Consider the following 12,943-nt stretch of genomic DNA (forward strand, 5'->3'; position numbering starts at 1 on the left):
TAATCAGTGGGGGTTGACTATACAGCTGAGTATGTGGTATAAAAGTTCAAATAATAATGATGATAATATTAATGAAAGAATAGTCCCCTTGAGATAATGTGAAGATACAATCTGACTGCCACTCACAGGTTGTCATAACAAGAGGGTAATTTGCACCAGCTCTGTCAGTGATTAAAGACATCAGCTAGTTTATTCTAGATGAGTCGTTAAAGAGTCTGTTTTCATTCTCTTTACTCTTGCATTACTTACCAAATAACTTGCTATCTGAAAAATTGAATTCTTTATGCTACCTCAGAGATTACTTGTTACCTAGACTCCTACTGTACTAACCTCATCATCGTGGAATGCCTGGCATGATGTATTTTAATATGAACGATACACACCCATTCTATAATGTATAACAGTGGATTTACACCTGCCTTGAATTTCTGCTGCAGTTTGGAAGAATGCTCTATCATAATCAGAAAGAATGTGTAGGCCTCTTAGGTCAAAGTTAGGCCTACCTATTGAATACACCACAGGGTTGCCTGCGTTGGATATATCACCTGGGATTTAACTTTAGGCAGTTCTCTCTTTAATGTAGATCTGTACTCCATCATCGCACAGAAGGACCTGATCCTGCAGACCTACACTTTGACCTCCCATGTCATCACGTCCTGAGAAATGTCTGGCTATATGAAGACAATGTAAGTCTACATCAGCGATCGCAACCTTGGAAACATTGGCATATTAATTATAATAGCTATGGCTGCCCCGGCACAATCTACATAAAAAATACATACATGAGCCATAGGTGATATTGCCTAAGCTAAGACAAATGCTCTATTTTTAAATAATTCTGTTATTAGTTGAAAAATGTGAAAGTATAAGGATAGCAAAATCAGAGGGGAAGGGGAGAGTCCATGATAAGGGCAGTTTATTGACTCCAAGAGCCAGTATATTAGCTCTAAAATATTAATAACACAGAGTGCACTCCAATGGCAGTATACACTATAACAGCACATATTCAATTTTGTATGCTGTTTGAACACTTTAAATAATATCTAACCATTTAAAAAACAAAATACAAATAATGCATCGCACCAGCCAGTGACCGAGGAATCCACCAGACCATTAACATAAATGAGTTACCTATATACTTAGTTAAGCTAATTTTCATGAATCAAAACCCTCTCCCTACAGGACTGCCAAATTATAAGTCTGTTGAAATATCACTCTCCGAAACATGTGTGCTAACATTTGGCCAACACAACCACAAGATCATTTTATTAACTCGTAGCTCATTTCATAGACTGCTGCTCATGTTGCTAACATATGCCATTCTGCCATTTACTGCTCTATAATTAGAAAAGGCATATGAAAGCGTGGACTTATATTCAAATTCTAAAATAAGCATGATTTGTTTCGAATTGGAAATAATTGTCAAGGAGACGGCCCTTTAAATACAACACTATTGAAGTCCAGGACACTATGGGCATTGGGGGGGACAACGACAAATAAGCAGAATAAAATTCTAGAAAATGTCTATTTTTGTATTCTCTTCAAGTGATTTACTCTGCAGAGTATACTCAGCATCGCCGTACAGAGTTCTGTTATGCAAGCACCACTTCTTTTCTGTGAAGGATCAGATTTAATTCAACATTTGTTTTTAATTGTCACAAGCCTTCCTTTCAGTTCCTAATGGTGTTTTCAGTTTATACTTGAATCACACATCAGTAATCCTTCACTGGATGGAATCAGTTGCATGCAGTATGAAATTTAACAAGAAGAAGCAGCTAAGAATAAAATAAAAAAAAGAAGCGGAAAGAAAAAAAAAAAAAAGAAAAACCTTGAGCTTCTGATAAGCTCCTAACGTAGTAATCAAAACATCTGGTATCTTAAAACAAGTGACATTGTAATCCCGAAGGACAAAGACTCAATCTTTCCCCCTTTAAATAAATGAGAAAGGATGAAAAGAAAAAGCGATTCAAAGGGTTTGCTTAAATTGGACGGTGCTATATTCCAGACTTTTCCAGTTTTCTTGATACCCCCTGCGTTCTTTCAAAGAACCACTGAATGTGTGTAGCGTGCCAATAGGGGGGTCGGGTTTCAGCCCTAGTGGTTTTATTTGGACCTTGTTCGTCCAGTTTATAGCTTCCACGGATAGGATCAGTTACATCATCAATAATGAAGAAAAAAAAAAAGGAACAGTCCCCCGAGCCAAAACAGTAGCACTTTAATTGCTTTGAGGGTCGCTTTTAATGCTAAACATAGTATATACAAACAGCAGGGTAACCAAATCCTGAGTGCTGTTTTACCACTCAACTCAGTGTCCCTAACATGAAGGCTAAAAGCTGGTTTGGAGTCTTAATTAACTCAAAGCTGTTGTTTATTACGGAGAGTGGGCATTTTTAAGAGAATGCTTTCATTAAAACACAGTACCAATGCTTTATATTTCAGTTGCCACACAAACACATTTTAGGACCTTGCTAAACAAACATCCTTACACTTGTCTCTTTAGTACGACAGATTTAAAACCTGCAAGTGTAAAACACCACATTAAAGAAGGTTGGTCAGCATTTATTTTCTTAATCACTCATGTAAAACAAATGCTCCTTAAGACTGCTTTTCAACTAAAGTCAAAAGCAATACAATTCAAAACATCAATGTTTCTTGTTGGAGTGATCTATGTGTAAAGACACTCGACAGATTCTTTATGAGCATGTTGATTGGATCATTAAAACCCCCCAAAAATTAGACGTGCACTAGCCCAGTGTGAAATTCGATGCAGTGCCAAAAGGAAACGTAAAGGGCTTTGCTTTTCACGAGGCAAGTCAGTAGGATTGTGGGCTTTTTTTAATTTGGGAAGCTTGGCTTAAAAGAGATTTACAACCCTCTGCCAAAGTGTAATGCTGTACACATCGCTATAACTCAGGAAGGTTTCAGGGTGGACAGTGTCCAAGCTTAACCCTATGCTGCTTTACAGAGCAAATCTGTGACAATCTGATAGCCAAGTCGGCCTCATGAAAATAGGTGTCCGCCCGGGACTGGTATAATTATTGACATCCCGGCCTCCCATGTGGTGAAAACAACCAAAAGTGTTTGAAATAAACTATGTTGTGGGCATATTCCATTCTCAATACAAAGCATGGCTAAAAACCATCCTACTGTAAAAGAATGATGTGATTTAGTTCAGCAGGTTAAACCGAGTGAGCCGGTGTGTTCTGTGTAAAGCACTGAGCTGTGACACTGCCTACATGTTTCCAGAGTCACGGTAGCAAACAGAACTAGTATTGTTTGCACCTAACGGCACAAGACATTCAGGAAAAGTGCTGCACTCCAACCTAGAGAGCTGGCCCTTGGGCTTCATCGTGGACAACACTGTGCTGTCTCCAAAGAAAGGAAGACTAATTTAGAAAGTTACTCTGGAAGAAAGGGAGAGATAATAATGGCAACCCAAGCAGGAGTTGTGAAAAGAACCAAACGGACTGAGAACAAGAAAGGAGGATTCAAACCCATAATTAGCTTTCTAACTGGTACACATTAACCCACACTAGTGAACTGGCTGTAGTGGCAGGTGTAAAGAATGCCATGGCCAGAAACTGGAGCAGAGACACACGGTGCAGAAACATGCATTTCAAATTAATCTTTCAGCCTTTAAGGAGCAGCCTTGCGCTGAGCGTCGGGCGAGGGGGTTTCGGGTTACTGGAGAGGCGAGGATGTGCCATCTCCAGAGAGAGGCTCGAGGAGTCGAGAATGTGGAGGAGCATGAAAGACAGAGGGCTGAATACCTGTCTCACTGAGCTGTGGGGGAAGTGGTGCAGTTGGCAGTGTCCTGTGTTGATGCCCTTGTCTTTGATGTAGTGCTGGGATTCAGCAGGGACCCTGACCATAATAACTGACCTGGGACACAGCTTGGGTGGTCTTCAACTTTTTCTCACTCTTATATCACCCTTCTCAAAGGGCACTGAGAAATCAATCATATTATTTCCTTCCATTTCTGTTGTGTTCTTAGTGTGTGAGAGGAAGATGCTTTGTAAGCCATTCTGAATCTGCACTAGCATTTCAAATTCCTTTGATTTAGACTTCCAGCACTCAACCTATTTGAAACAAGATGGATTTAAATGTGGATGTGTACATACATTAAGAGCAAGCAGGAAGGATCTAGCATAATTAGCATAGTATTGCTTATAGTATTGTTTATTTTACTTACCTAAGGCAACTAAAATAAAATAAAATAACTACTATAGTTAATGCACATATCTTAGAGAATTATACATTGTCTTTATCTATCAATCAATCAATCTATCTATCTATTTTTTGAAGGATAAAGACAATGCATGTATATACACAAGGCTGAGCAGAAGGAAGGACTCAATAATGACTGGTTCATCTATTGTGAATGGGAGAACACCAGTAAGGGCCTCTGACCTGCCTGTCCCTGGCACCACTCAGTTTTGTGCCATGCCCTGGGAGCTCCCTGCCCTCATCGGCTTGAAGCACAATCTAGATCTACACCAGGCAAACTACAGTATTTGGAAGCCCCATGTCAAACCTGACTTGTCTTGCCAGTGAAGGAGTATAAGCAAGGGAGTGGGCGTTCAGACAGACTGACCTGAATCTGCTGCTGTAGAAGGTTGATCTTGTGCTGCTGCTGCAAAAGTTGCTGCTGTTGTCTAGCGATCTGTTGAAAAGACAGGAAAAAATATTGAGTAATACTGAGGTTGAGTTTGTCCCCTTCAAGCATACTTTTACCTGGTGTGTGTTTGTTTGGCTTCGGAAGCCAGTGTAGCCTGGGTAATTAGTCACCATTTCTGTGAATGGTTTTACGCAATCCTGTTTCTCAGAAGGACATGCAAGGCAACTGCAAGTGTGGCCAGGGGCTGATCTACTATTTTAGAAAGCACAGCCCGGGGCTTGGCCTAAGAACTGAACGGGCAAAATCAATTTGAGCTTGATGATCATAATGAACAGGAATAGTTCACAACACCTCAGAAGATTCACTCACTTAGACTAAATATAGTTAACAGTCTGATATCTAACTTGATTTATGTATGTAGAGGGGGAAATATAGCTCTGGAAAAAATTAAGAGACCACTGCAAAAGTATCAGTTTCTGTGGTTTTACTATTTATAAGTATGTGTTTGGGTAAAATGAACATTTTTGTTTTATTCTATAAACTACTGACAACAGTTCTCCCAAATTCCAAATAAAATTATGAATGGAATGGCTGCCATACATATAGAGATACTGATTTAAGAAAAATGTGCAGTGGTCTCTTAATTTTTTCCAGAGCTGTATATCTACACCAGTAGAAGAAAAGAAAAAGACAATGAAAAGAACATTACACCCACAAGCTATTCAATCTATAAATGACAGTTTGTGTTGAGTGCAGCCCTATAGGTAAAGCATACAGCATCCTTTGTAATTAACTACAGCAAAACATATAAATATCCCTGTTTGAGTAAATCTAATGGAAAAGTGATGTTAGTTAAATTTACCTTCAGAACAAAATAAGTCTGAAGCTTAATAATAATAATTAAAATACTTATAAGGAGAAGAAGAAGAAAAGAAAAATAAATATTTGAGGATTCAGTACAGAGGATATATTTTAAAACAGTATCAAGTAAATATATATATTTAATTAATATATTCAAGATATGGCTAATGTTTTTTGAGGGCACATTTTACATTTGTTAAGGTCTGAAACAAATTGCACACTGTTAGGGAAATCTTCCTAAAATAAAAGTAAAAATATATTAAAGAAATACAATTTGACATGTTTATAGTTGCAACGATTAAAATAATTGTAAATTGGCAATCTGTGAGACTTTCTTTGCTCTGTGTGAAAGCGTGCACCTAAAAAGCTAGCAGTTGGGAGTCCTCTCACAAAGCGTTCGGCTGTCTGTCGGCTGTAATCCACAGATGAATGGCGCAGAATTGCGGTGTGGCTCAAGTTCTAGGTTTTTATTTCACCAGTCCTTCTAACTACACGCTCGCTTCATTGAGCATGACAACCTAGTTTTAAGTGTCATTTAATTTTCATTTTCAAATATAATTACAAAGTGTTCACTGTAAGATATCACTCGTCTGCAAATGTGTCAAGATTAATTTGTGCTAGCTTATTCACAAGTGTCAACAGTTAATTACTGTGTCGTGTCTGGATGGCTAAATGACATTCTAACTTCTGATTTTTGTACAATGTTCTTCCATCTTCCTTTCCATTAAGGGCTAAGTCTATACTCTTACACTTGTGGGCAAATATTAAGGCACATTAAATATCTGCAATCAGTATTCATTAAAATCATCTAAGCATACAATACGCTGCTTCCTTATAAAACACTGTTTAACTGAACGGATAATCCTACTAATAATGTCATATTCTTTAAAAGTGCACATTAATTTGAGATATGTAAAGCAAGTTTGATTTCATTTTGCTTTAACAACTCGAGCTGGATTCTATGCTTTTGAATTATTGAATTGTAATTAGCCGAGTTAGAAAAAACATTTGAGTTGGGGATAGATCTTTCTCTTATTCATTTTTATACATAAATGCAGCTCATGGCCCGTGTTAAATTGCTGATTTGTACAATATGCTTCATTTATTCAATACATAATGCTGATTTAATGTAGGGATTGTTTTTAAAGTAGTTTCTTTAAAAAAAAAAAACACTAATGCGCACATTAAGTTGAACATTTTATTTAAAAAGCACAATTATTTAAAATGTTTATTTTTTTCTGTCATCGTGTTGGAGCAATTTAAAACCATTCATTTCAATTTCATGCACAGTAAAAAAAAAGTAGAAATAACATTTAAATTAATTTAAATCTGTTAAATATATTATAGAGAATTTATGAATAGCAGTGGACAGCTTTCTTTATCATCACCATGCTTACACATTTCAACATGACAAGCAGTGCCATATAACTGGAGAAAGCAGTAAAACTAATGTTTCCAGAAACATAATATTTAACATGGTTCTATTCTTGATGGTAAAGCGGGTCAATTTCTTCCACATTACTGGAATTTTGTGTTGTTTTAGTCATCACATGTGCAATAGCAATAATTCAAGCAGAAAACAAATACTAGAAAGAAAGAAATAATAAAAAAATAACTATTAACTTTAAGATCTTTAAAGCTCAAAGATAGACAGCTTTAAGAATGGACAAACAGGTCATGAAAAAACATCTGTTACCTTGTTTGAATATATTCACACAGCATGCGTTACGCAAAGAATCAACGCCACTATAACAAATTGAGCAAAGAAAGATGTGTGCCACTTCAGTTTAACAACTGACAAATTCTTGGTAAAGGGGTTGAGCTGTATTATTTTCTCCCAACAGCAGTCAAACAATATGGGTCTGTAACTGATAAGAAGCTGGGGCATAGTTCTGAGATACAGCTGCCCCACCCCACTACCTCTCCGATTTAAATCTGGTGCCCATCTGTAGATATACATTTTTTTTTTTAATTAAATGTATATGAAGGGTTTAACTCATTTCAACTTTCAGGTGCTTTGCTCTTGTACAGAAATTATGCTCTTAAAAACCACGACACCAAAGAAGCTCCCCATTATAACAAGTCCTGCACATTCATCCAAATAAGCTGGGAAGTGAAGCTAAAACACAACTTTTTCATCTGCCTCATTGCTTAGTTTTTATTGTATTTCTTGTACCAGAAAACCCCAAGAAAATCTCCCCCAGGCCAGAGAGGGAGGGAGAGGGAGAGAGAGAGAGAGAGAGAGAGAAAGCGATGGAGAGAGAGAGACATGCTGAAGGCTCCAGTGACACAGAGGCAGCCCTGCCAGTTGAGCTCACCTGTTCCTGCTGTTGCCGGGCAAGCTCCATTTGCTGCCTCTGTTTCTCGATCTGTGAGGCTGCCAGCTTTTTCTGCTCGTCGTGGGCGGCCAGGAGCTGTTCGCGCAGGCTGATCAGCTGGGTGATCATGGTGGAGAGCTGCCGTTCCTTCTCTGCAAGACTCTCGGGCGTACCTGCCGGGAGGGAGAGCAAGGCCTGCTGTGAGGCTGAGGGTTTCGCCAGAGTATGCCACACCGAGGTGAAGGGAGCTCCACTGGTGCAGGGGTGGTGTACATACACACAAGACTAGCTACAAACCCTCTCCATTCAAAGAGCCTTAAAAAACAGAACCATCACACTCGTTTCTGTGACTTGCATGTTACCGACATCTGAGCCAACCAGGATAGGTGGGCGATTCCTGTGTACAGGTGACTGGCAAAACGATGAACATTTTACCAGACTGGAATGGAATGGCAGAACAGGGTGACTGTTTTGACTTGACATGAACTATGTGATGTCTTAGTCATTACAGATAAGACTGGTAATTTGTTTCCTCTTCTTAATTGGAATAGGGCTTTTATAGTTGCTGGTCCAAAGGTGTTCTTAAAAGAGAAGATATAGATTCATGAAGTAACATTATCCATTTCTTTCCTTTTTTCTGACATAAAACAAGGGGCAGATCCAGCTTACAAGAGGTTGACTGGCTCACTGAATTCTAAGTTTCAGAACCCATCCCATTCAAGGGAACCACAATAACCATAAACAATATTAATAAAGACACACATACATGAAAAGATGTTACTCATGTTACAAAATCCAGTAAAAAAAAAAAAGAATTACATTTAAAAACATGGTTCCTAAAAAAATACTAACTTTTTCTGTCCAAATACATAGGCCTACTCATTCAAATAATAATTTAAGCTGTCATGTGATTAAGCAGTTAAACCATTCCATCACAACTAAGGAGATGTAGGTGGGAAGAAAACCTGGCGTGGAAAGGGAGAGCACTGATAGGTTCAGCAATTGTGACTGTTTGATCACACAGCCTCAGTTAAAATGAGGAAAAGACAGAAAACAGACTTTGACTCAGTGAGAGATTTTTCAAGTTGTTAAATCATTGTTAAAGACATTGAGATCTGTGATAAGATGATGTTGTTTTTTTAATACAGCCCTTACCTATCTGTGCCCTGCAAATGCCTAGTGAGAAATTGATTAAAGTCATCTGATGTAGAGATGCCAAAACAAAAGAAGACCACGTTCATTAATTTTAAAAACTTCGTATGAAACGCAGGATGCACAAAGCCGTGGTTTCTCATTAGTTTCTGCCTTTTAATGAACCTTGTTTAATTTTAGAACATGACACTATCATGTAAACAACTCTCAGATTGCAAAGAACAGTTGACAAATCGAAAAGGTTTTTACTCCTCCAGAGCACAGCACAGTCGGTTCACATTATTGTAGTTCATATATTTTTAATTTTAATCAGTTCCTCAGTTATTTTTGGTTTGTTTTTTAATCGGACATCATGTTTTTCAGTTGTCTACATAATTGTCTTGTGTGATGAGTGCTGTTCACACCAATATACTCCATTAACAACAGATATCCAACTGGGACTGTTACTGCTACTGTAAAAATGATCAGTTGATCAAACACATCATCACAGATCACAGAATCATGTTAACCTGATTACCAGTTAAAAACTTAAGTTAAATACAATTATATTCCTGTTATCTGATAATTGAAAGACAGTTTTGTTTTTGTTGTTTTTTGCAACACCCTATTAAATAAAACAGAGAGTAGAGGAATGGAATGTATTACCTAAAGATTTGAGAATGTCCAGAGAATAAGAAAGGGTCTTTCTCTAAGCTAGACTAATCATGATGGACAAGAAACTGCCCAGTAGATATATTACTTAACAACTACTGTTATACCATCAAGTATTGCTTAACTACTACTGCAATACAGTAAATTGACATTCTGCATGTTCCACACAGTATTCAAATGTACTTCAATAAAATATCAGGTTTGCACTCTGTCTATAAAATGTCTTCATTAACAGTGGAGAGGTTACATTGTCACTTTTTTCCTACTGAAGCTCACAGCTTTTTCTAATAGTGAAGAAGGCTATGAATTGTTCCCAGCAAAGAGAGAATCTGTCATAGTCTGTAGTAGGTGGCAAATTAGTGACAGACAATGAAGCATACTGTGGAAACATTTTCTCTGTGCAGCAGTCACATGAGTTTTACACTTTTTCTATGTGATGCAGAGCTACATGCAAAGTCTTATTTAGTTACAGTATTTCTTGATGTCTCAACTATATCATCAAGGCAGCTACTTTTGTGTTTCCTAGATATGGACATTAAATTACAAATGCTTTACTAATGCTGACCTATTTATCTAACGTACAGTTACCCGAGTCCAGAGTGTGCTGGGAACAAACAGTGAAGTTAAACCAGTGAATAAATCAATACAAACAGTAACATGACACATCATTATAATTTGTATCTTGAGGGAAAAGGTGAAATGTAACGTATATGATAGCAAGCATAAGGTTTGCATTGCTCTATAGCTACGGTGAAGATCTGAGCATTTTTTATATGAGGTATAAAGAAGCACAGTTTAAAACATTCAGATGTGGCCTTTTACTAATCAATGGTAAGCGATCTTCCCATTGACTTTACATAGCTAACATGATTGTCAAAGGCAAAATGGTAAGTCACTCTCAGATATGCCCTCCTCCTGTATGCTTGTACAAATTTGACACAGTGATATTTGCACATGAAGCTTGAACTGTATGTCTGGCCCTCAGCCAGTTGCACAGACAGTGTTACATTTTTTCCTGGGTGTCTTCTATATCCTCAAGCCACATCTGTCTTGAGTTTCTCTCAGGGCTCCCTGGGGCCCGCTCCAGCTCAAGTATTTTAATTTGACTAAACACCTGATTTATTTTATCTCTCCGATGAGGAAGGCAGTTTGTCTTAATAGGGGCTGTCAACCTCCAGCCCCAGTCAGAGGGATTTACTGGCAGCCCGGGCTGCTGCAATGGAAGAGAGCTGCAATTCTCCATTTATCCTCCTAAAAAAAAAAGCACCTAAAAGCAGCTATTCACTGGTGCTGCATGTGGTTTCTTCGGACTGAATTGACTTTTTATTCACCAGACTACACTTGTTGTGAATAGCTTATCTGTAAAATTGATACATTTGCCACCGATTTTATTAACCTTTGGCTCTGTCATGAAGGGGAGCATTTATAACCCTCTGGTAACTTGCATCCATCGCAAATTACCAGTATCAATATTCCCAAGGGCTGCAGACGTGAATGCATGTCTTCCACTGCCGGCTGTCCTGTTTCAGTCCACTACAGGTAGATGTGTGGTCATGCCGTTCTAAAAGAAAAGGTTTTCTCTAGCTCTTACCAGCACAGGCTGGGAATGTTAGACCGCAAAAATTCAGTTGCATCCAATTTTTCACACCCCCTGCCTCCTTTCCCAAAGATTACTGCTGATGTCACTGGATTATTTTCTCACAGTCAAACTCAACACAATGTTTAATTTATGCCTCTATTTTGGTCTCCATGTTCACATATTTTAGTCTTCAAATCTTTAGTTTTAAATGAAAAATGTTAAACGTCTCCCTATCATAAGCACGAATGGCCTATGTTGTCCAGATTGTTTGCTACACTGTGACATGTCCTGTCTTTGCCAATTTTCACCACTTAAAATCTTCTGTCAAATGTCACTTGCAAAGTTTAATCTAAAAAACAGAAGTAATACCAAATTAAATATAACTACATGAGTGCTACATATGAAATGTGCAACACTGGTCATTTTTACTTTCCAGACTTTTAAGAAAAACCCTGCACCGCTTACAAAGGTAGTGGAATTCCTTTGCCACTGCCAATTCCTGGAGGTTATAAGTAATTTAAGTAAACCTGTATGCCTCTTCTTTGTCTAGTAGGTCTGCGTTACAATAGTGGGGATCATGACAAACATGTTACAGTGCTCCCCTGCCCCCTACGCCCCCTCTAGCACTTCAAACACCGAAACGAAAATGATAAAAGAAATAGACTCACAAGGCTCACTCCACTGCCGTCTGCACTGATATGCGATGGCTGTTGTACATGCCTATTAAGAGCAGTGTGGTGACCAGGGGCCACTGTGCAAAACCTGGAGGGTCTAGCCCGGGGGCCGTGCTGTGGGGAGTGCTGGGCTGCACAAACACTAACAGAATATTAACAGAGAGCTCATTGTTTTGATGTTCGGCTGTGTTGTGGAGAGCCTGCATGCTCCCTCTATGAAGCAAGTCGGCCCTGTGTGCTTTTTTGTATCTTTTTTATGCATTTATTTGAAACGGATTTATATTTTGAGACTGATTGGTAAAGATTTAAACAAAAAAGTAAACCTACTGTTTGTCAGGAAGAGAGAACTCTGAATTAAGGCTCTAAAACCAAGTGAAGTGCCTCTCTACCTCTGTACTTAACTAATATTACTATGATGACTTTGATAATGAGTTGCAAAACTCATAAAACATCATCATGCATCCATTTATGTGTATACTTCAGATTTTAATACAGTGTAAAGGTTTCTTCTGAATTGCTTCTCTACAAATAATTCATTTACTGCACGTGCTTAAGATCACACACATTTTTACTTATTCAGTTGTTTCTACTAAGACTGAATATCATTCATAGTATTAAAAAGCTAGATAAAGCTTTTGTTTTTCTTTATCCTTGAGCTATTTTAAAGTTTGAACTTTTCAAGGATTATTTATTCACAGCACATTTATCTTTTATTAGCAATAGAAAAAAAAAACTTTACCGAAATCAGAAAAAAAAAAAACATCTAAAATTTGGGAAAGAAAAATTGAATAAAATTGTAATGATAAATGATATACCCCTTTTTGGACCATTATCTAAATTGTTGAATGTCTGAAAGATGGAGGGGAAACAACAGCAGAGTAAAACTGCATTTGTTTCACACTCCGTCATACATAAACAATGTGCTGGCTCTATTCTGCCATTTTTAGTTTCTGATGAATTTGAGCCAGTGCATGGGAATGACTTCAATCTGCAATCTGTGCAAGTGAAATGCTAAACTTGAAAAAGCCAAATAAAGTCCCACTCAAAGAGTTGAGCACATTTGGCATTAGCAAACAGCTTTCCTGACCAC

At 37.9% G+C, this 12,943-nt stretch overlaps 1 protein-coding gene across 11 annotated transcripts in view; it reads right to left on the reverse strand.

The window, feature by feature from the left end:
* The window catches only part of sox6 (SRY-box transcription factor 6), a 190,160-nt gene that overhangs the window by 67,826 nt on the left and 109,391 nt on the right, over positions 1 to 12,943 (reverse strand). For all 11 annotated transcript variants that reach the window (XM_066700907.1, XM_066700903.1, XM_066700905.1 and 8 more), the window contains 2 exons: positions 7,798 to 7,970; positions 4,595 to 4,663 (listed from right to left, as the gene is read on the reverse strand). In XM_066700907.1, coding sequence (XP_066557004.1) covers positions 4,595 to 4,663; positions 7,798 to 7,970 — 242 coding nt within the window. The remainder of the gene's footprint in view (positions 1 to 4,594; positions 4,664 to 7,797; positions 7,971 to 12,943) is intronic.

Source organism: Amia ocellicauda, chromosome 4, assembly GCF_036373705.1.
Source record: "Amia ocellicauda isolate fAmiCal2 chromosome 4, fAmiCal2.hap1, whole genome shotgun sequence".
Lineage (NCBI taxonomy): Eukaryota > Metazoa > Chordata > Actinopteri > Amiiformes > Amiidae > Amia > Amia ocellicauda.